General features: G+C 41.9%; 1 protein-coding gene across 1 annotated transcript in view; it reads left to right on the top strand.

Annotated features, from left to right (window-relative positions):
* Positions 1-20,554, top strand: part of MDGA2 (MAM domain containing glycosylphosphatidylinositol anchor 2) — a 397,712-nt gene that overhangs the window by 230,909 nt on the left and 146,249 nt on the right. Inside the window, exon 7 of the mRNA XM_061998833.1 lies at positions 4,485-4,754. Coding sequence (XP_061854817.1) covers positions 4,485-4,754 — 270 coding nt within the window. The remainder of the gene's footprint in view (positions 1-4,484; positions 4,755-20,554) is intronic.

Below are 20,554 nucleotides of genomic sequence, written 5' to 3'. Positions count from 1 at the left end.
AATGGAGAAGGATGTATAAACACAGCATTGTCCTTTTGGATCAGATCTCATGACTGTCCTCAACAAGAGCCAGCAACAGACATGTCAAAAGAGAGCATAAAAAGTGTGCAGTAGACAGATATGTTATAGTCTTCCCTCCCATTACAGAATAAGACACATTTTATGCTCTCAAGCATGAGTTTTAATAGTCCTTCAAGAACATATTTTGATATAATTGTCAACTACTGTAATCACCCTGGATCATCTTGTCAACTTTATAAATGCCTATGCCACTTTTTGATCACACTGGACCAAAAAAAAAGGTGTGGTGATGAATTAAATGGTTCAGATTTATGCTATATATGATGTTTAGCCCCAGAAGTTTGCAAATAAACAAAAAAGACAAGAAATCAACTTCAGAGAGAAGGTTAGGCCAAAATTTCAGTTTTCTGAAAGGGCAAGGATCTAGCAGAGTTTGCAGAACATGGGATCAATGTGAGGTTGGCACATGTATTTTGTTAGAGGCGACACCTTCTGCCCATTTCCATCTGTGCATGCATTTGTACACCCTCATCCTTGAGGTAGAATTGATGTCACATGTCTTCTGCCATCTAATCTTACCTGTCTAGATTAAACTACTCTTTGGGCCCTGTCTGCAGTGAGCAGAGAGATGGATAGCTCAGGGGAAGATTCTTGCTAGAAGATAGCCCGAAGCAGATAAGAGGGATCACTTTTTGGCAATGCTTGATGTTGTCAGTGAAACTAAAACACGGGTAGATCTCACGTGATAGCCAGCTCCATTGCCCTAGTTCAAATAAGAATTACTCCTAAACTTTTTTGTCTAAAGATGATTGTTCAGAAAATCTGAAAGCCAGAGAGGTTCTGCAGCAACCCTGAGCAGCCCCGTCCATCACTTACTGTCCCTACCATTACATGGAGTTATTGTGCCTTTGTCCCTCTTTTGTATGCTACAGCTTTGCTTTCACAGTCTGAGGGCAGAGGCAGCTGTTTGCAGCTGCATTGCTGCAGCATCCTCTAGGGAGCAGCTAGAAGTGTTCCTTCGGTTTGGGAAGGGAAAGCATTTCTGGATGTAGTCAAACAGAGGAGGTATCCAGTATAGCAGACCTGCAGAAGCTCTGCATGCTGGCAGTTAACCCCTGTCAATTAATACAGGTCTTCCAGCAGGTGATTAAACTTGTGATTTAGCCCTGTTTGTTCTCACATCTAATCCCAGCCTGCTATAGAGAAATGAACACAACTCTTTCATTTATAGCTAAAGTCATTTTTCTGCCATCCCACCATGTCTGAGAACAGTGCTGAAGTTCGTAGAATCACAGAATGATTTGGACGGGGAGACACCTTAAAGCTCATCTCATTCCAACTCCTCTGCCATGGGCAGGGTCACCTTCCACCAGGCCAGGTCGCTCCAAGCCACATCCAATCTGCCTTTGAACACTTCCAGGGACAAGGCAGCCACAGAAGAAAAAGAACTTCTTCCTTAAATCTCATCTCAATCTCTCATCTTTCAGTTTGAAGCCACTACTCCTTGGCCTGGAAAGTTACCAAGCATTTGCAATTTTTGTTATTTGCCTTCTTCATTCCCTGGCTAACTCTTCCTACTTGTCTCTTTTCCTTTCTCCTCTTTCCTTGCTGAAACAACCAGTCAGAACTGTGATGAGAAGCATCAGGTCTCCAGTTCATGTTTGGCATGTGGGTGTGACTGCGAGCTTTTCCCATCCCTTACTGGAAGGAGAGGTCAACGTTGATTGCGGAGAGTGGCAGTTGTGCTCTCAGAGATGGGCAAGTGTGGGGCTGGTGGTGGGCCTGAGCGTATTATAGCTTGGGAAGGTAAAAGTCCAAGTGGCCACCAGGAAAATTCCAATCTCTCCACTCCTTGGCCAGAATTTGGTAGTATGCACATGACAATAAATCAGGCAAGTGATGAGGTAGACCCAGTTCTGTCCTCAGTTGCAATATAAAGCTGAGAATGAAAGGTTCTGTGTTACTGGTGCGTTGTGACACAGCACAGATTACATATGGACTTTCCAGCAGAGAAATATCAAATAGTAGGTCCTTGTTGGATTCTGTGGATTCACATTCTGTTCATAATTGGTATATGACCCTTTATATGCTACCTTGAGTTTCATTTGCTGGAAACCTTAACATTCTTTCCAAATTTCTTAATATTCTTTGGTTTAAATCAGGCTTTTAACTGTAGTAGTTGCTGAGTTTTTGTTTGTGTTTGTCTAGTGGGATAGGTTGTAGTTAAATGAAATGTGTGGTGTAAGCAAAGAGAAATTGCTGTATGCAAACCATAATTTTCATGTACTTACTGTTTTGAGTGCTATGATGAAAGGAATGTATCACAGCATTTTTATCACATCAGCTGCTATCTTTGTCTTTCTACCTGAAGGATGGCAAAAGGGCCCCTTTTCATCTGGATGATTATGAGGCTGTTACAATAAACAGCACCACCAGCTTGGGTTGACATTGTTGGAGCTTTCATCTTTTGTTCTAAGTTTTGAAGCATTATTTGTGGTTCTCTTGTTCTCTGTCTCATGCATTGACGTTTAGTGAGAGCAGAGAGCAGCTCCTTGCCAGAGGTGTTCAGGAAAAATCATTATGCTGAGAAGGGAGGGAGGGAGAGAGAGAAAGAAAGAGGGGCCAACTGAGTGCTCTCTCCTGGTTGGTGATGATCTGGAGCTCAGCTCTGGCCGCACAACGGGTAACTGGGTTCCTGCTTCTACCACCTTTGCCGAAGCAAAATCCACTTGACATACTGCCCAGTTTTATACCCCTAATCCCAAAACAAGGGTTCATCAGCTGGTGGATGCATCAACTGATGAAAGAATATGAGGTTAGAGGACATGAGCAAAGAAGCACCGACACAGCCAGTGGGCAGTGCTGTCTTGTTTTCTGTCTGTATTTTTAGCCATGCACTAGATTCTTCACCCTTAAGTTGGTTACGCAAACCCAAGATTTTGTGCTGGGATATATCTGCAGGATCCTAAGCCAGGAGAAGATGGAAGAGGGACTTTGGCTTGTAAACCTCTGCTCTCTTAAAGTGTTTCCTTGGCTGGAGCTTGCTTGTTCATTCTGTGCTAGAACAGGAATCAATGAAGTGCTTCCCTTTTCCATGCTCCAGGTTCTAAACACAGAACAAGCTAATTCCTCTTGGGTGAACTCCAAATAAATAAAACTCTTACTTCGTAGTTGACTCTTGTCTTTGCCTTTAGTGATTAGTGTGTATTCCTTTAATATTGAAATAAGATTCACATATAAAGCAGAACACACAAGAATATGTCTCTGTAGTAATGAGGATACTGATAGGATTTTTGAGTGGAACATTTTCATTTCATTTTTTTATAATCACCTTTTCTGATATGCTTTGCCCAGAATTTCAATCCTTCACCTGTATGCCTGTGTTTATTTAGTATGACTGCTTTTTCCATTCTCGAAATATGTATTTATATGTTAGCTCATTGCTTATGTGGTTTACAGTGTTCCTTCAGGCAAAGCCTGAACCCAGGAAAGGTGGATCCCTCAATGCAGATGATGGGATGTCACAGCTCAGATTGTGATTCTGAATTCCAGCATCTAAAATGAATTGCCCTGCTCCATCTCTTCATACTGAGCATTTCTGTGGCTCCTCTTTATCTCCTATGCAAATATTTAGTGGGAAAGAAGAGGCAAGAAGAGAGAATAAAACTGAATCACTCTCTTCTCCTTTCGGAGAGCAGCGTCACCTTTCCATTGGCCTGTGCTGCAGTGTGATTCAGCTGGGAAGTCCTGCCCAAACAAAGCCCCTACAACTGGTCATAGGGTATTGTATGGAAATTAATAGGGCCCCAAGTCTGCAGCTCTGCCACATGTCTGAGGAGGTGCAACTGTGGCCACACTGGTGCTGCTGCTGTGAGCTGCACAGCCCATACAGGGAAAAAGCATCTGTGCTGGGTTCTTCAATTTCTCCGTGTGCAAGAAGATGTTGTCCCAAGGGCAATGACTCTTCCCAGTACAACAGGCCCATCTCAAACTCTACAAATTCATCTCAGTTGACAGACAAGTCCCAAAAAGTTCGTCAGGGAGGTAGGTGGATTAAGAGGGCTGGGTTTCAGTATTTAGGATCTGACTTGGAGAGAACAGCATGCTTTCCATGCCAAAAAAGGAAGCTGTTGCAAATTCCTTTTATCAAGGGTTTACAAGCCAGTGTGCTGGCACTTGCCCCATGTATTATACATTACTTCCCAAGCACAGTTGCTGGATTGTCCATACATAAATTCTCATCTGCAGTTTGATCGCAAGGTGAAAGGTGATGACTGAGCAGGGTGCAGAGCAGAGTGGTGTCAGGGAAACATCAGGATGGAGAGCACCTTCTCAGAGGGCACTTAGTAGTGTGGAGAGCTCTGTAGCTGACATGCCTTTGCTGACCTCAGATGTCTTGAGTGTGCATCTCAGAGCAACACCACAGGTCTAACCCTGCTACACCTTTCTCTTGTGTTTTGCAGCATCCCCTTCGATTAAGCTTCTTGTGGATGACCCAATAGTGGTGAACCCTGGAGAAGCAATCACCTTGGTTTGTGTGACGACAGGAGGGGAGCCAGCCCCCAGCCTGACGTGGGTGAGGTCTGCCGGCGCCCTGCCTGAGAAGACGGTGCTGAATGGCGGCACGTTGACGATACCTGCCATCACAGCAGAGGATGCTGGCACCTACAGCTGCATTGCCAACAACAATGTTGGAAACCCTGCGAAAAAGTCCACCAACATCATCGTCAGAGGTAAGATTTGCTGACAAACTAATGACCTTCGTCTTGGAAGGTGAACTGAATGCTAATCTCGCAGGATAGTAATCTTCACGTAGCAGTGTTCTGTGTTTCAAAATGTATTTCTGGTCATCCCAAGTAATGTATGAGGTGAATTAGTGTTGATTTCAAATAGCCAGTAGCTTTTGTGCTGTGCTCAAACTCCTTAGCTGGGACAAGGACGGTGTGGTGCCCCTTTGTAGCGTGAAGATGCAGCAGTTCTCCCATCCAACCTGAAGACAAGTGATTGCCCAAGGACACTGCGTCTTGTGGGCATTGCCTGTGCTGATCCCCTGCACATGCTGTCTTGGCAGTGAATGCATCCTGAGCTCCTGGAGATATTATTACCTACTTCACCCTTTTCTTCCTCCTCATCAGCTGAACACGTTATTGAAATTAAAGCTGTTGTGCATGCTGTGAATCTGCTGCCATCAGATGACTACTCCCTGGGTAGGAGCTTTAGATTAGTACCTATGTTTTAATTACACTTAATAGCAGGATAAATATCTGTCTTAGATAAAAGTAAGAGAAGAGCGCTTGCAGAACAATTACTGCCAGGTGGAGAGAAACTTTCCCTGGTTATTTATCGCTGTCTGGATAACCCCAGGGATATGGCCAGTTGGTTTGAAGAAGGAGTTTGATTGGCTGATAGGCATCATAAGAGTGGCTTAATCTACCTGAACTGAACAGTTCATCTGAAACTAATTTTCCGTAAGCTGACCTGTGAACAGTAGTGAAACATAAACTCCCACAATATCGGAACTTTAAATAATAGCCTGTGATTAATCAGACTCAGGAGAAACTGCTGTACAGAGAGCCAGTGGTGTGAATATTTTATGAGAGCCATAACCCCTCTGTTTGCTTCTCATTGCCCAAAATATCAGGTTTTTCAGCAGGACAAGGATTTAGAAGCTATTTCTGTTCTGCGGTTCAGGGACAGAGCGTTGTATCAGCCTAGATCTGCAGGAATTTATCAGGAAATGACCACAGATTCATTTGTAATATTGTATTTCCATTTAAATTTTTGACATTTGGCCCAGGGTTTGGATTTTTTTGTCAAGAGGCGAAAGTGGTCTTGTTTTGGGATCATAGCATGTTAATTTGCTTTGATTTACAATGGTGATGAGGTTGTGAAGAGATGTGATTGAAACACACACTCGGAATAAGGCTTTGTGTGAAAAGAAATCTCAGTATTTTAATTGACCCGGCAGATAGCACCAGAGAACCCAGAGGAAAAGCCAAAATCCCAAGCTCCCTGCAGATACAAATTTTATGAGTCATAGCATAATACTAACATGCCCTCACGTTGTTATTTATAGAAGACCATGCCTATGAGATGCCTAGGAGCTGCAAGACGTTGAACAATATTTTATTAAAGCATTTGAGGTGACTTTTTTCTTTCTTTTCCTCTCTGCTGTGTGTCCCTGTTAATTCAGAGAAGGGACCACAATGAGGAACAACCTATTAAATAAATGAAGTACAGCTACCTTCAAGCCCAGTGCATTGCTACCTGCTATGATTTCACCCCTATTATTCCTGTTAAAGGGGAAGAACTGTCTTTTAGAAGAAAATCTTTATTCTCATCTTGGATAATTTATCTGTACTAAAAATGTTGGTCAATTTAGAAGTGAAATATGAGGGAAATTCCTGTTAGAGTTCTGATTTTACTTTGTGCATACGTTTTTTAGCATTTTGTCTGTAGCTCATTGATTCCCTCTATTTCATCTCTTGTTTTGTTGCTGTGTATCCTGATTTTCACACAGCAGTTGAGGAGAAAAGAGTATTTACTTGAAGTAGCATCTAAGCCTTGCAGGAGAAGCATTTGGTAAACGGAGTTCACATTGTGTCAGGTGAACTACCAATCACAGGATTAGACTATAATCCCCTAATCTTACCCAGAAAGAAATGTAAAGTTGTCTGAAAGCATCATCAGGGCTCAGATGAAATTTGTTCCCTTCAAAATTCACTAAATTTCACTGTACATCGATTAGAACATGCATTTATTGTAAATGTGCTTTGTTTGTGGATGCTACCTTACCTTCAGCAGCACTAGGGTTTTTTACTGGGCATTTCCCTTTCTTTTGTAGCTGATTGCCCAAGTTACTACACTGAGCCCGTTGTGAATGATGTTATGTGACTACCACACATTTAGTGCTAATAAAAAAAAAAAATCTAAACACAAAGAGAATCCCTCAAAAAGAAACAAAAATAAATGAGTAGCAAAAGTAATTTTTCCTTTTTGAAAGTCAGAAATTACGTGGAACAATAAGCAGTAGAGGCAACAGGTTATGCTGTGTTTAAAGAACAGATTCAGGCATTACAGCACCGACATGACACTGAGGTATGTTCAGGTAAGCTCTGTGCTCCTCCATCAGTCTTTTCTGAGACCCTTAAAACATGGGGATAATATAGTGAAATGGCTGAAGCAGACATAATAGTTTGGGGAATATATATCACCTGAGAGATGGTGCAAAGTGTGCCCGCATAGAACTGCTATGTAATGTATGTTCTCTGCTCCTCCAGGGTGTAAATAACTAGTAATATGTGTTCCCTGTTTCTGCAGGTTGTAAATAACTAGTTTCAGCAGTTGCTCTGTGCTGCTGAAAGAGTGGTGGGATAGCAGGTGCCATTCATGTCTCAGTGCATTGCTTTCTGTTTGTTAGCTCCCAGGATTAATCTGGAAGCCTCCTAATGTGCATAGATAATTAATATGTTCTCTGTTTTTCTGCTGTTACTTGATTTCCTCCCCTTCCAGAGAGCATTGGCATGGAAGGAGATGTTTGTTCTGAAAATAAAAAGCAGACTAAAGCTACCGCTTCAGCGAGGAACCCATTTACTCATAACTGGTTTTGGATATTTTTCTTTTTTTCCACTTTTGGCCTATTTAACTTAAAAGGAATTGCAAAACCTTCCAACAAAAACAAGCTGGGTGCTTGCTTGTTGGTTCAGGTGAACATGGATGCCTTATAAAACCACAGGCCTTGCACACAGCTACTGAGGGAAGTGGCCCACTCCTACACCACCTCCTTAGGCAGTTAAAGTCACACTTTCAGATAAAGGTAAATTCTCTTAAGCGAGTTGTAAGCTGCACACTCTGTTCCCTTTCTCTCTGTTCTGCTGAACTGTTGTGCTATTGCCATTCCCTTTTGGCCGTCATTATGTTGATGAAAATTTTGCTGAGATGATAAAGAGGAATTGTTCTGAGTTCCTGAAGAGATGCAGATATAATGCAGTATGTTTCATTTCCTTTGTGTTGAACTGACGATCAGCAGACGCACATCAGAGAGCATGTGCTGTTTACCTGCCAAACTCTTAGTGAGAAAGTCTGTGAGGTACTGTCGCTTTAAAGGACACCATTATCAGCTTAATGGTACCCAAAGATACTGCAAAATACTTGATTCCATTACAGACCTTGTTGTCCATCAAAGTGTCTTGTGTCAAACCAGAGAGAAGAGGAAATTCTCTCTGATTTCAGCAAAGCTGGCTGCTCCCCAGCACTAATTAGGAATCTTTTTGTATTTCCCCTGAGTATTTTCTTTAGATTAATGAGTTCTTTAAATGATTGCAAGTCCACTAGCATTTGAGTATTGGTAGGTGTCCTCATCAGTGGTATCTTCACATCCTGCTCTCAGGCTGATGATTAGAATAGCTTCCCATAACTTGTTTGTAGATAAATCCATTAGAAAGCGGAGGAAGCTTGAAGGGAATCTCATTCTAGTAAAACTTGATGGGATTGTCCTTCTCTTAAAAAAATCCAAAAAAGCCCTTTCAAGTAGCAAATTCAACACACTTCCTCTGGAAGTTCCCAAGAGCCTCTGTGCCTGATGTGTGGGATTTATTTTGCTGTGCTTGCTTGGAGCATGTTCTGCTGTTCTGACTATTTCATCGTAGAGAGACATTATTGCCAGGAGCTTGTCAGTCAGAGACCTCACCTGTAATGTTGCCCCAGGCTCAGTTCCTTGCCTTAATCTGGCATGTGAAGTTGAACATCCAGCTTATCCCATCTCCCAGGAAACTCCGTCTAGCCTGAGGATCTTTTAGATTTTGTTGTTGGAGTTTATTTCACTCCTTTAATATTCTCCCTTCAGTGCGTATCTGGAGATGGAAGAAAAAAAACATGAGAGAAATGGTAATATTTGGCTTGTAATCCTTAAGATACTACACAAGAGTATGGTCATTGGATACCACATGGATTTTGAGTGAAGACTGAAAGTGTCAAGAGAGGCAAGAATAAAGATAATCAAATGTCTGTGGTTTCTGGAAAATTACACATTTTCAACAGGACTCAAACTGGATACTCTATAAATTATGAGAACATGGAAGAACAAAAGCTCCAAAGTCATGCTGAAATGAAAATCAAGTATCTCTGCAGCTATCACTCTGTGTTGCATAAGACTGGGAAACAGAGCCAGAGGCATTTTTTACAGGTTTTAAACTAAGGAGCACTGAAATGATTTGGAAAGGATGTCAGCATGTACCAACCAGATTTGTTGCCTCATCAGCAACTTCTCCCATTACTCTCTTTAGATACAATACTTTGTCTCTTCCATTGTAACTGCAATTTTTTTTTACTGACAATTGACTCTGACTGTGTGACTTTTCCCTTCTGTGAAGTGGAAACACAGTGTTTGGAGTTGATTTTTCAAAGGGGTGGGATTCCCTGTCAGTTTAAATATAAAATAATGACCTGTGCTCAACAGTAGCACAAAAGCTTTGGCTGAACAAAAAGCACTCTGGGGAAATGCGTTTTGGGGCTTAGATTGCTGGAAATACCTATTCCATTGTGTCTTTAAAACCTGTATGTGAACTGTGTAGCACTGACTGCTAAAAAGGAGGTGAGAAAAGAAAAAAATACTCAAATAGTGAAATAAATACATTTTTTTCTTGTTTTTGTAATAGATTTTAAAATATACTAATCCTGTAATCTAGCACTACTGATGTCCGTTCTCACACACGTACCTATCCTTCTGCTTTTTTGCAACATCTCTTTATCCCACAGCTTTTCCTTAGGAATTACCCCTGTTGGTTTAAAGCAGTTGCATGAAGCATAAAGGATAAAAATAAGTCTGTCTGGTTACACATCAGCACCTCTGCTGTCACCCCTCAAAGATCCTCAAATACTGTTAATTGAAATGTGATGCCGAGTGCCAGAACAGAGGCAAGGCTCACAGGTTCTAGCCAAAAGGTGGAAATTGAGTTTTGGCAACACTTGTGACAGTCGTCACCTGACAGATCACTCGTTAGTTTTGCAGCTGCTGGGTTCTGGCCAGCAGCCATCGTGTGTCCCTCTGACACGCGTGATCATTTTCTGGCATCATCTGTGGTGGTGGGGAGCACTGGTTGGGGATGCTGGCTCCAGCATCCCAAGTCTGAAACGTTGGGTTTTCTGTGCAACTAGCAGAAGGACCTTTTTATGCCTCCTTCTTTTCCCTCCCTCTGTATTCTGGGAAGATATCACAGCAGACTGATTATACCAGTGCTTATTTCATGGCTGGAGAAAGCCAAAGGCCTTGGCAAATATCCACACACATAAAAGGGCATTACTACACCACGCAGAAGTGACAGCTACCATTGCCTTCCTAATGAGGGGCTCTGCAGGCACATGGGGCTTTTCTGTGCATAGTGCTGTGTGGCTGCAGGAGACTGACAAAGGTGAGCTCCCCGGGAGGCTTCGGTAAGAGGGAAATACAGCAGCTCCTGTGCTGCCCTTCAGTATCCATTGCTTTCCTTGGGACAGGCTAGAAAACAAGAGTAATTTCATGGAAGTGACAAGGTTTTGAAATTCATATTCCAGAATAGAACTGGAAGGGCCCTCCTGGGTCATGAAATCCAGCTGTATTTATCCCATGTGTCATGGGTTTATGTGGAGCCTCTATTTGCTTGGTAACAAGGGAGGGGGCTGCAATGCTGCTCTATAAGCAGTTCTTGAAACATCTCCTGGCTCTGAGGTGGATGCACCTGCAGCCCAGCCAGGCCAATCTGATGCCTCTGCCAACAATACTTAAGGAGGGAAATCTGAGCGGGAAGAAGAGGTGTAGGAGTGGTACAAGGTGGAGGCGACCATACGGACCCCGCAGTCGGAGAAGGAGGAAGGGAGGAACACCAGTCCAGAGACCTCTCTGCAACCCATGAGGAGAGAGCAGCTGTGCCTCTGCAACCCATGGAGGGCAATGACAGGGCTGAGAGCCACTAGCAACTCCAGGTGAGTGTGCCCGGATGGGGTGAGAATGTCAAGAGGCAGCCATGGCGCAGGCCATGCTGGAGAGCCTGCGGGCTGCAGAGACGTGCACAGGAGGCAGAGAGGAGCTGCAGCCTTCGGGATGAACACACGTCGGAGCAGCCTGTGCAGGACTGCCAGGTGTGTGAGGTACCCTGTCGAGAGCAGAGAGGACCAGCAGAGAGGAGTCCACCTGCCCTGAGAAGAGACAAGCAGCAGGAGCTATCCGGAAACGACTGACTGAAACCCCCATTCCCTGCTCCTCTGAGCCATTGCAGGGGGAAGAGGTAAAGACACCAGGATCAGGGCCCTGAGCCCAGAAGAGGAAAGGAATAGGGGGAAGGTGGTCTGAAATGGCTGGTTTTGCACTTCATCATCTCACTCTGTGTTGTTTTCTGTTATGGTTTGATTTTATGGTTTTGGGTGGTGATGGGTTAAATTATTTTTTTGTTTTCTTCCCCAAGTTGAGCAGTGCTGTCTGTTTGGCTGGGATGGGAAGTGGCAAGTGAGCCCTCCCTGTCCTTAGGGAGTTCCAAAGGGCCTTGGGACTTTCCTCTTCCCCTTTCCTTTGGGAGGAGTGAGTAAGTGAGTGATTATGCTCCTTTGTTCCTGGATGGGCCTAAACCAGGACACCAGGTATCCATTTCATCTCACCTCTTGTATAACCTTTTTCTTGTAAAAGGACTGACTCCACCTGCAATTTCAATTAGTTTTTTTCCAGCACCCTCCCAACTCTTCCCAGGCATCTCTGCCCATCTCTCACTGCTCTGACACTGAGATCTTCTCTTATTGACATTGTAATGTCCTGTGTTGAGATTGTATCCCTCTAAAGCAGCTTTACTGTGGAGTGGCATCAGGTGAGCTCTGCAAACACCATGCTAGGATGGAGGACTGGGCTTAGCCTTTGCTGAACTGAACCATCTTGCTAGTTGGGCAGCTTCACCCTGCCAGGGGCTCTCCCTGTTCTCACTCTTTCATTATGCCAATGTCTATTTTTTATCATTACCTTAAGCCATTTACTTAACTCTTTGTTTTAACAGCACTCACCACTTTGCTTAGTTTCTGCTGTGCCTTGTTGGATGAGACCTTTCTTCAATGTGGTGTTTAAATGGATCTCTCAAAACTGTTTGTAAATGGGCTTTGGAAGAGACTCTTGTGCTGGATGAGGGTGAGGAATAGCTCTGTAAATTGGAGGCTGGGCATCAGCCTGGTCTCTCACCCAACACCAACCCCCCCGCCTTGTTTGCAGGACCCAACATTGCTGCACACATCTCCCCAGGGCTTCTTCCAGCTTTTGAAGCATGAGTACAATTTAGCCCAACATCAAAAAAAGGTGGTTCTTCCACCAACAGATGCACCTTGTGAATGGGATTTCAATGAGACAAGATTTTACCCTAGAAAACAGCACATCCAGCCTGTTGCTACAGTCATAAGTTTCCAGTGCACTGTCCTTAAAGTTTACAGCTCTGAGAATGAATGTGTAAAAAAGTTGAGCTTCAGAGTTTAATAAGTCCATTTTATTTTTTTACTATCTGCAATAGCAGTCTCGGTCACGTGTGCTCCCTCCCAGGCTGCACTGTATCACAGATGAGTTTATAAAACGGTTCCATATAAAAATGTAGATGGTTTATTGATTCTTCTGCCCTTTCATTCCAACTTCCCAACATTTTTGCGCACAGAAATTTTATTTTTAAATAAGTTTGCTGCTCTGCAAAAAAAAAATCCCATAGTGCCTGTTGGGCACCATATATCTATAAAGATGTATCAGGAGGGATTTCAACAGGTAGTATTCATTTCATCTCACTCCTTTGGACCCTTGCATTGTGGCTGCTTCAGGTAGCCACATTCTTTCTTCACTAGGGTCAAGGGGAAAAATGTTATCCTTATTACTGTTTGGCTCACAATTACTAGCTACTCATGGATGATAAACTGTTTTGGCAGGAGTGTGGTGTTGTAGTTTAATATTCTGTTAGATCTTGGCTGATGAATATGTGATGAGGTCTGTGCAGTCGTAACAGCATTATCAGTTTGGCAGAAAAAACAGTTTTTTCAAAGTTTTGCCTCATCTTGAAGGGAGGGGAAAAGAAGAAAGAACAATGCACCATGTTTTGTTCTGATTTTACCAGCATACTTTAATGACCTTGAAATGAAATTTAAGGCATGCACTTGTATTGCATCGGGCAACTGTGAATGAGATTGGTAGGTCTCTGTCCAATCTGAGAAATCATTTTGGAAAGTTTTTTAAGGTCCTGATTAGTTACTGAGGCATTGAACCATGGGACAAAACCAAAGTGTTGAAGGGAAATACATCCCATGTTGGAACAAATCCAGGCTGTAACGGAATCCTGCAGTCAAATAAAGCTCTTGAGCCACACAAGGAGCAGGAGATGAGGACAGTCCAGTGTGGAAGCCTTGGAAACTGGTGATTTGCTCTAGGATTTGGGAGGAAGACAACTCAGTACTGTGTGCTGAGTTTCATTTTGAGTCTGTGGACAAAAAGAAGAGTGAAGATTTGCAATATATTACTTATAGGCTTCCAGGAAATTTCAGCACAGCTATTTTTTTTTTTCTCTGACAGCTTTGGCACAGGAATTAAGCTTTATAAAGGCATCGGCCCTGGAAAACACCCAGCTGTAATGTTCAGAGGATTTATAATTTGTTTGGCAAGTGCACAGCCCACTGGGGATTGTGTCAGCTTCTCTGAATTGTTTAATTTATATCCCAATTCTTGTCTGGCTGGTGATGAGACTTGTGAATTCCCTGTTTGCCTGTGAGATGGGCAGTCTTTGAGTTGGGGCAGCCCTGGGCTGGGATTGCACACAGTGCATTGTCTTGGCAAGCTGTAACAGTGTAGGATTTTATGGTATAGGAAATGTTTTTCTGTTTTTTTCCTTTTCTTCTGCTTGGGGTTTCAAACTGTACTAAATGCCAGCTGCCAATTTGTCACTGCTGCTTATTGATCAACCTTCCTTAATTTTTTGCTGTTTCACCCTCATGTACTCATCTTGATCTGTTTGAATCATTATCTGCCTCTCCTTAAAATCAGAGGTGAAAGCAGCCTCCGGCAGGCAAATGGGTCTGGTCCTTGGTAGGACACTGCCATTTCTGTCCCAATATCAGCTTTGTACTGTTGTGTCACCACTGGGATGACTCCTGATTTTCACAAGCAGTGAACCACAGGCAAAAGGTTGTGCAATGCCCATCCCAGGAAATTTTCAAGCCCTGAACAACCTGGTCTGAGCTCACACCTGGCCTTGTTTTGAGCAAGAAATTGGTCTAGAAGCCTCCTGAGCTCACTTCCCATCTGAGTATTTCTATGAACATATATGTCTTTGCTCTTCTGATGAGGCTTATTTCTCTTGGATATTTACTTCTAAAAGCAGTTAAAAGAGAAACCATGCTGTGTTTCACATACTTTGATCTCAGCTTCATCTATTTAATGGATCATATACTGAGTAACTTGTAAACTGAAATCTTCATTATAAAGAAGTATATACCTCCCCTTCCTTCAAAAGAAAAGCAGTGAAAGAAATAGAAGCTAATTAACTAGAGCACACGTAAAAACAGACACCTGCCACATGGCATCTCCAGAATAATAAATCCTTTTCTTCTAAAAATTAGAAACATTTATAAAAATGGAGACAAGCCCTGAAATCTCTCCACAGTATTTGCATTTAAATTGAAAACGTGAATGCATCTGGTCTTGTAAGTGCCAAATAATTACTTGATATTAAAAAGTTTGGAGATGCTCTAGTAGAAGATGCTTGACAACTTAATTGTGCTGGTAGTTACTGCAAGTTAAAAACTTTGAGCTAAAACCATGTTGTCAGAAGCAAGACGAACTGTTGATAAAATGCTGAGAATATGTGTCTTTTTTAAGCAAGACTTTATTTCAAGTCTGTCTTTGGATAGAAAGGTGACTATAGGGAACATTCAGGCAGCATAATTTTGTCACTATTATCTTGCAGAGTCCCAAATAACCTATTTAAGAAATTTTGACAGTAGCAACATTGGTGCATTCTGCCTAAAAGCTCTGTAAATGTTTCTGTAGTGCTATTTTTTAATGTTTTCCATGTGAGCCAAAGGAGGGGCACACTCCTGGCTCACTCAGCAGGTGCGTTGTCTGCTGGAGAGAGTTCTCTTATGTGAAAACATCAAATAGCATCGTTTGCTGCTAACGCAGGTGAGGCTAACTCTGTACAGGGCTTATGGGTGAATTTATTTGTTGTTGAACTGACTATTTAATTCTGGGCAAAATGTTCAGTCTTCATTTCAGAATAAGAAAGTTTCCATATCTCAGCAGTGGACCAAGTGGACCCAGAGAAATTTCCCTGCTAGAGGAGAAATAAAACAACAATATGATGCTGACCTTGGCAGACCTGGTGGTCTCCCATCAGCCAAGAATGCATATGAATAACAGAGTACACAATAGATGCAACTGCTGTGCAGGCAAGCTGGCAAGACTTTTGAATGTTTAATTAAAAAAATGCTTTGTACTGGTGCTGTACTGAAGATGTTGAAATATCTATCCTATCCCCTTTCTTCTCATGCAGTTTGATATTGCTCTAAGAGGAAAAAAAAAACTGAAACCCATGGCTGGGCACAAGTTGGTCACTCTAGGAGTTTCTAGGTTCTATGAACTGTCTGGAAGACAAAGCACATATTGTCAGATTTCCACAGTTTCTTTTTTCTGGGGGGTTTATTATTTGGTTTCAGGAATGACCAAGGAGGGTCAGTTCTTATTGAAAGACACAGAAATGTGCTCTCATTTGGTCTGTATGTTGGATCTTGCAGATCTTGCCAGGCTACATCTACCATTACTTATTATTTTAGACCCAGTTTAAACACCTCAAGGAGAGGATGGCTTCTTGTGGTCTGTGTTGAAGGATGGTTTTTCAAGACTGTTTGGAGACAAAAGCAAAAACTGGATGGAAATTTTCCATTGTCTTGCAATTGATTAAAAAGCCCACAAAATACTGTGATTATAGTAGCTGAGTATTAGAATAACACCAGAAAAAATTAAAATCAAAGGTGAACAGTGGAAGGAGGAAACAGAAGGACATGCAGAAACTTTGGCATATCCAGAGGGAAGAGCTCAGGCACCCAAGGCTGCTACTTAAACTGCTCAGCTTGCAGCTGGTGTACTGTCTGATTAGAAGTGCTCAGTCAGTGCATGGTGACAATGAGAACTGCAGGTGAAACTGTGAGCTGCAGCTTTTCTCTATCGCTTATTCTAATTAATCACCAGCACATATATGAGCCTTTTACCATATATTTTAGCCTTTCTCAGTTGCATCTTCTTTTTCTAACACTGCATCCGGACTTTTCCTCCCTGTTTATATTGTTCCTCCAAAACCATTATTATTTCCCTTACTGTTTGGAAAACTGACTTCTTAAAGCACCAGCTGGACACAGAGGTTTTATCCAACAAAGTTATCATTTCAACAACTGCATCCTGTTAGTAAAGCTTCCTATTCTTTATTGTCTAAGAGTCACACCATACACACCAAACTCAAAACCACCAACACATCCATGAGGTCCAGTTTCACTAGAGCAAAGTTTTCTACCTCTGACCTGGCTACAGATTGTTTCACTGAGTATGGCATGAAGCACTGTCCAGGTTAGATCTCAGGTGTGTTTGGGCTCGAGGCTAAGCTGAGACATTACTTTGCATCAGGTGTTGATGTGGCCATGATGTTCACAGGATAGTGTGGCCTTAAAAAGAATCAGTTTATAAATGTGGTTCCTTCTGTATTGAAATTTTCCTCCCGCAGTTGCCTGTCCATAACATTTCTGAGTATGATGAATGATAGTCATTCATCAGAAAGGAGCAGAAGGGATTACCTACAGGACTGCCTACTTCAGGAAGTAGTCCAGAATTGATGTGCAGACTGTTCAGGAGCCACAGTCCAGATAAACTTTCATTACAGAGAGCTGATATCTGCAAATGGAGTGTGGTTTTGCTCTTCTATTTTAGAATTAAGCTAGAAGACTGCAATATTGAATGATTTTCTTTTTTTTTTACTTTAATTCTCTTAGTTGGCAAAAACAAATTTGAGTTTTCAGTGTTTATCATATACAAAATGATGTCAAAATATATTTTGATGTAACAGAATGAAGTTTAATGGACTAGACTGTGATATTTACCAGTGAGATAGAGATTGTAGGCAGTTGTTAAATTGTCTCCACTCAGCTTAGCTTTTTGATAATACAGTTTAAGGCAATATCCCTAGACTACTGAAGACAATGCAACTTTGTTGCCTGTGGCCAAAATAAACACTTTGTGTTTCTTTGGAGCTTATGGTATAGAAGCTTTTGCTTCTATTGATTTGATTGAGGTAGACATATTAATGAAGAAACATCAAAGAAGGATTGCCATGAGTCTGTCTTCAGTGGGAATGACTTTTTATTTAGTACAGAGATCCATTTGTGCTGGGCTTTCACTTAAACGTGTGTAAACCAAACAATATAGACTGTGCTGCAATCTCCAAGGTGTGGCACTGGAAGCAGATTCCTTCACTTCATGGATTCATTCATTTAGTCACTCAAACAAATCTGGAACCCAGCCCAGCTGTGTAGATGTTGGATGATAGCTGTGGCAAAGAATTGCCTAAGAAAGCATCAGGAGGTATTAGTATTTGTTTTTTCATTTGTTACAAGAGGAGGTAGTAAGATGGTCCCTATTTAATAGGAAAGCAGTGTCACAGACTCCAATCGGCTGATTTCTCAACTGAAACATAGATATTTTTTCACTTAACAGAGAAGATCCTCATATTGGTCCAAGTTTATGATTGCTTTGCAATTACTTACATGTACCATTGTCATACAGCAAAGCTCAGGTCACAAACATGATGCATCAGAACAATAATGTAAGGTGAAATGTGCCTTTTTCTCCTCAAAGTTTGAAACAGATTATTTCAGTGGAACATGGACAATTTAGAATTCCTGCAGTAAAACATCACTTGATGTACCACTAAACATTTTTATGTGCTTTTAACGACAGTGAACCAAGTAATTACTTTTTTTTCCTTATTTCTTGGTGATGGAATACCTCTGGTTTAATAAAGACCGTGTGATAGTCATGGAATCCACCAAACCAGATCCAGTTCACATCATGTATGTTAAATACGTCCATATGTTGAACTTGGATATTTAACCAACTGCTGTATTAATTTACTGCTGCTATTCTGCATTACAAAGCTGGTGCTCTAAATCTGGTCAGGCACTGGAGAGCTGTGTCTGACACCGTCACCACTGCAAGTAAAATCAGGGAATTAATCCCTGAGGGGATGGAAGTTGAGTTTTGATTTCCTTCTACAGAATCTAGGAACAAGAAAAGACTGCAAATATGAGCAATAGCATGCAATGAGAAGAGTTGGCTTCCCAAGATGTCTTGACAGATTAGCAAAATAGTTCAGGTTTACAAATACACTTTACGAGTCTTTTAAGTACTATCTAAAATCTTTGTTGTAAGGCTGTGAATCTTTTGAATTGCAGTTGTGTGAAAGCAAGATTGCTTTTCCCATCTGTAAGGCTCTAAGGAGATGAGGGACCTGGTATGATTGAAGCAAGAGCTGGTGATAAGAGTTGACTTTCTTTGCCCACTGCCTGCCTTATATCTTTCTCTCAAGAACCAATGAATCATCCCAGTAAACATCTCTTGTTAGAGATTACAGCAGTAATGTGGAGAGTTGCTTCTCAGTCTTTTAAATCAAACAGCCTATGTCTAGATTAAAAGTGTAGTTTCTAGAGAATTAAGCTGGGTTTTGCTGGTCACTTTTTAAGTGACCTATGGTGCTCTTTCTGCATCTTGCCTTTGATGTGAAATAGGAGTCATGGCAAAGAGCTTAATCCAAGGCACACTGAAGGCATGGAAGGATTGTTATTCACTGTGGTAGACTTTGTATCGTATCTTCAGTCTTTTCCTTGCTGTTTCTCTGCAGATCATTTGCCTTAAAAATAGTGTCAAATGTCTTTCCAAATGCACAAACTCTTTCATGCATTTGAGAAGAAAATATCAAAGAGTCAGTAACATCTGAGCACTAGGTAAGGATTCCTGCCTTGCTTGACACAGTTGAAACACACACTACAGAACTCTCAGCAGTTTTGGAAGATCCTGAAAGTGAGCTGGATCTGGAGGCAAAGGTGTTGGTTGATAAAATATGCTGGGTGCTCAAAAACAAGTGGCATGCTGGGTGCTGAGTTCACCAAACCTCCAAAATGTGCTCATGGGGCTCCAAGACACATGCAAATCTTTATATCTCCTTGGCAGATTATCAGGTGACCTTCTCATCTCCTTCTCTGGGAACAAGTTAAAACAAAATTGCTCACAAGCCTTAATAAAGTGTGAAGGAGAACAATTAAAACTAGTTGAAGCTACTTCTGGTGAGTGTGCAGAGACTGGACCTCATGTGGCATCCGACTGCTCAGTCAAGGTTAAAATCAGTAATTTGCAGTTCTGCTGCTTATTATTGCTGTTGCCGCGGGCTGCACATGGACACAGACATCAGCAAACACAAAGCCAAGCATTCCCCAGTGGTCTGTGTCAGCTTAGGAACCAGCCAGAGGCCAATAGTTGCCATGTCAAAGCTTGCAAAGAGTGCAGCAGCTAATGTGTTCAGTTGTGGTGTTTCAGGCCATTTGTCCGTTGTGAAATGTGCATCAAGGAGACACGATGTGTTAAAGGAGCGTTCAGGGTTGATCAGAATGGGAAGATACAGCTGAACCTGATGAATGCAAATAGACCTTAGTTGAGATACTGACATGCATTTTATTACTTTGAACTGTAATTAATGAGGGAGGACAAAGACAGCTTTGAGAGAAGTTTGAGGACAAAAATTGTTTTATCTTTTTTTACTTGATCACATCATAGTTCTTTGGGGCCTCTTTGGAGAAAGGCTGACACTTTCCTGAGCCTCAGAATACAGTTACAGACTTATTTACCCATTTGCTGCTATTTTGTAGCCCCGTGTGTTGATTATGCTCTGAAATCTGTGCTGGGAAGCAGCTGTGGTTGGCATGTCTGCAGCACCATCTCCTACATTCTGCTAGTTAACCTTGTGTCTCTTTTTTATTTGTCACTCTATGGAAACTTTCCAGTGATACCTCAAACATAACTGATAATACAGTGGAGAAAGCCAGTCAGAATCTATTGCATGCTTCAATATACTTGACATTATGTACGATGAGCCTGGAAATCATGGTCCAAGAACTTATAAATAGAGATAATCCAAACCACTGTTTGATGGGGATTGGCTGTGAATGCAAACTCATATCAAAATCACTTTTCCATTACCTGGTGGATTTGTACCAGACTCAACTCTGGTGTTCCCAAGAGGTCCATGTATGACATACAGCGTGAATTAGTGAGGTCTGAAGCCCTTTTGAAGACCACATCTAGCATATGTGTATCTAAGACATTAAACCTTCTTTCCTGCAAGAAACAGCTTTGTATTCCCAAGACTGCTGACGGCACACGTTGTTTTTCCAAGAGCAACCCTGTTAGCCCTTGGTCTGAGACAATTTAATGAGGCCCTTCATTGCTGTACTAACTTTTCTT

Source organism: Colius striatus, chromosome 6 (assembly GCF_028858725.1).
Source record: "Colius striatus isolate bColStr4 chromosome 6, bColStr4.1.hap1, whole genome shotgun sequence".
Taxonomy (NCBI): Eukaryota; Metazoa; Chordata; class Aves; order Coliiformes; family Coliidae; genus Colius; species Colius striatus.
This window is presented reverse-complemented; position numbering and strand designations above follow the sequence as displayed.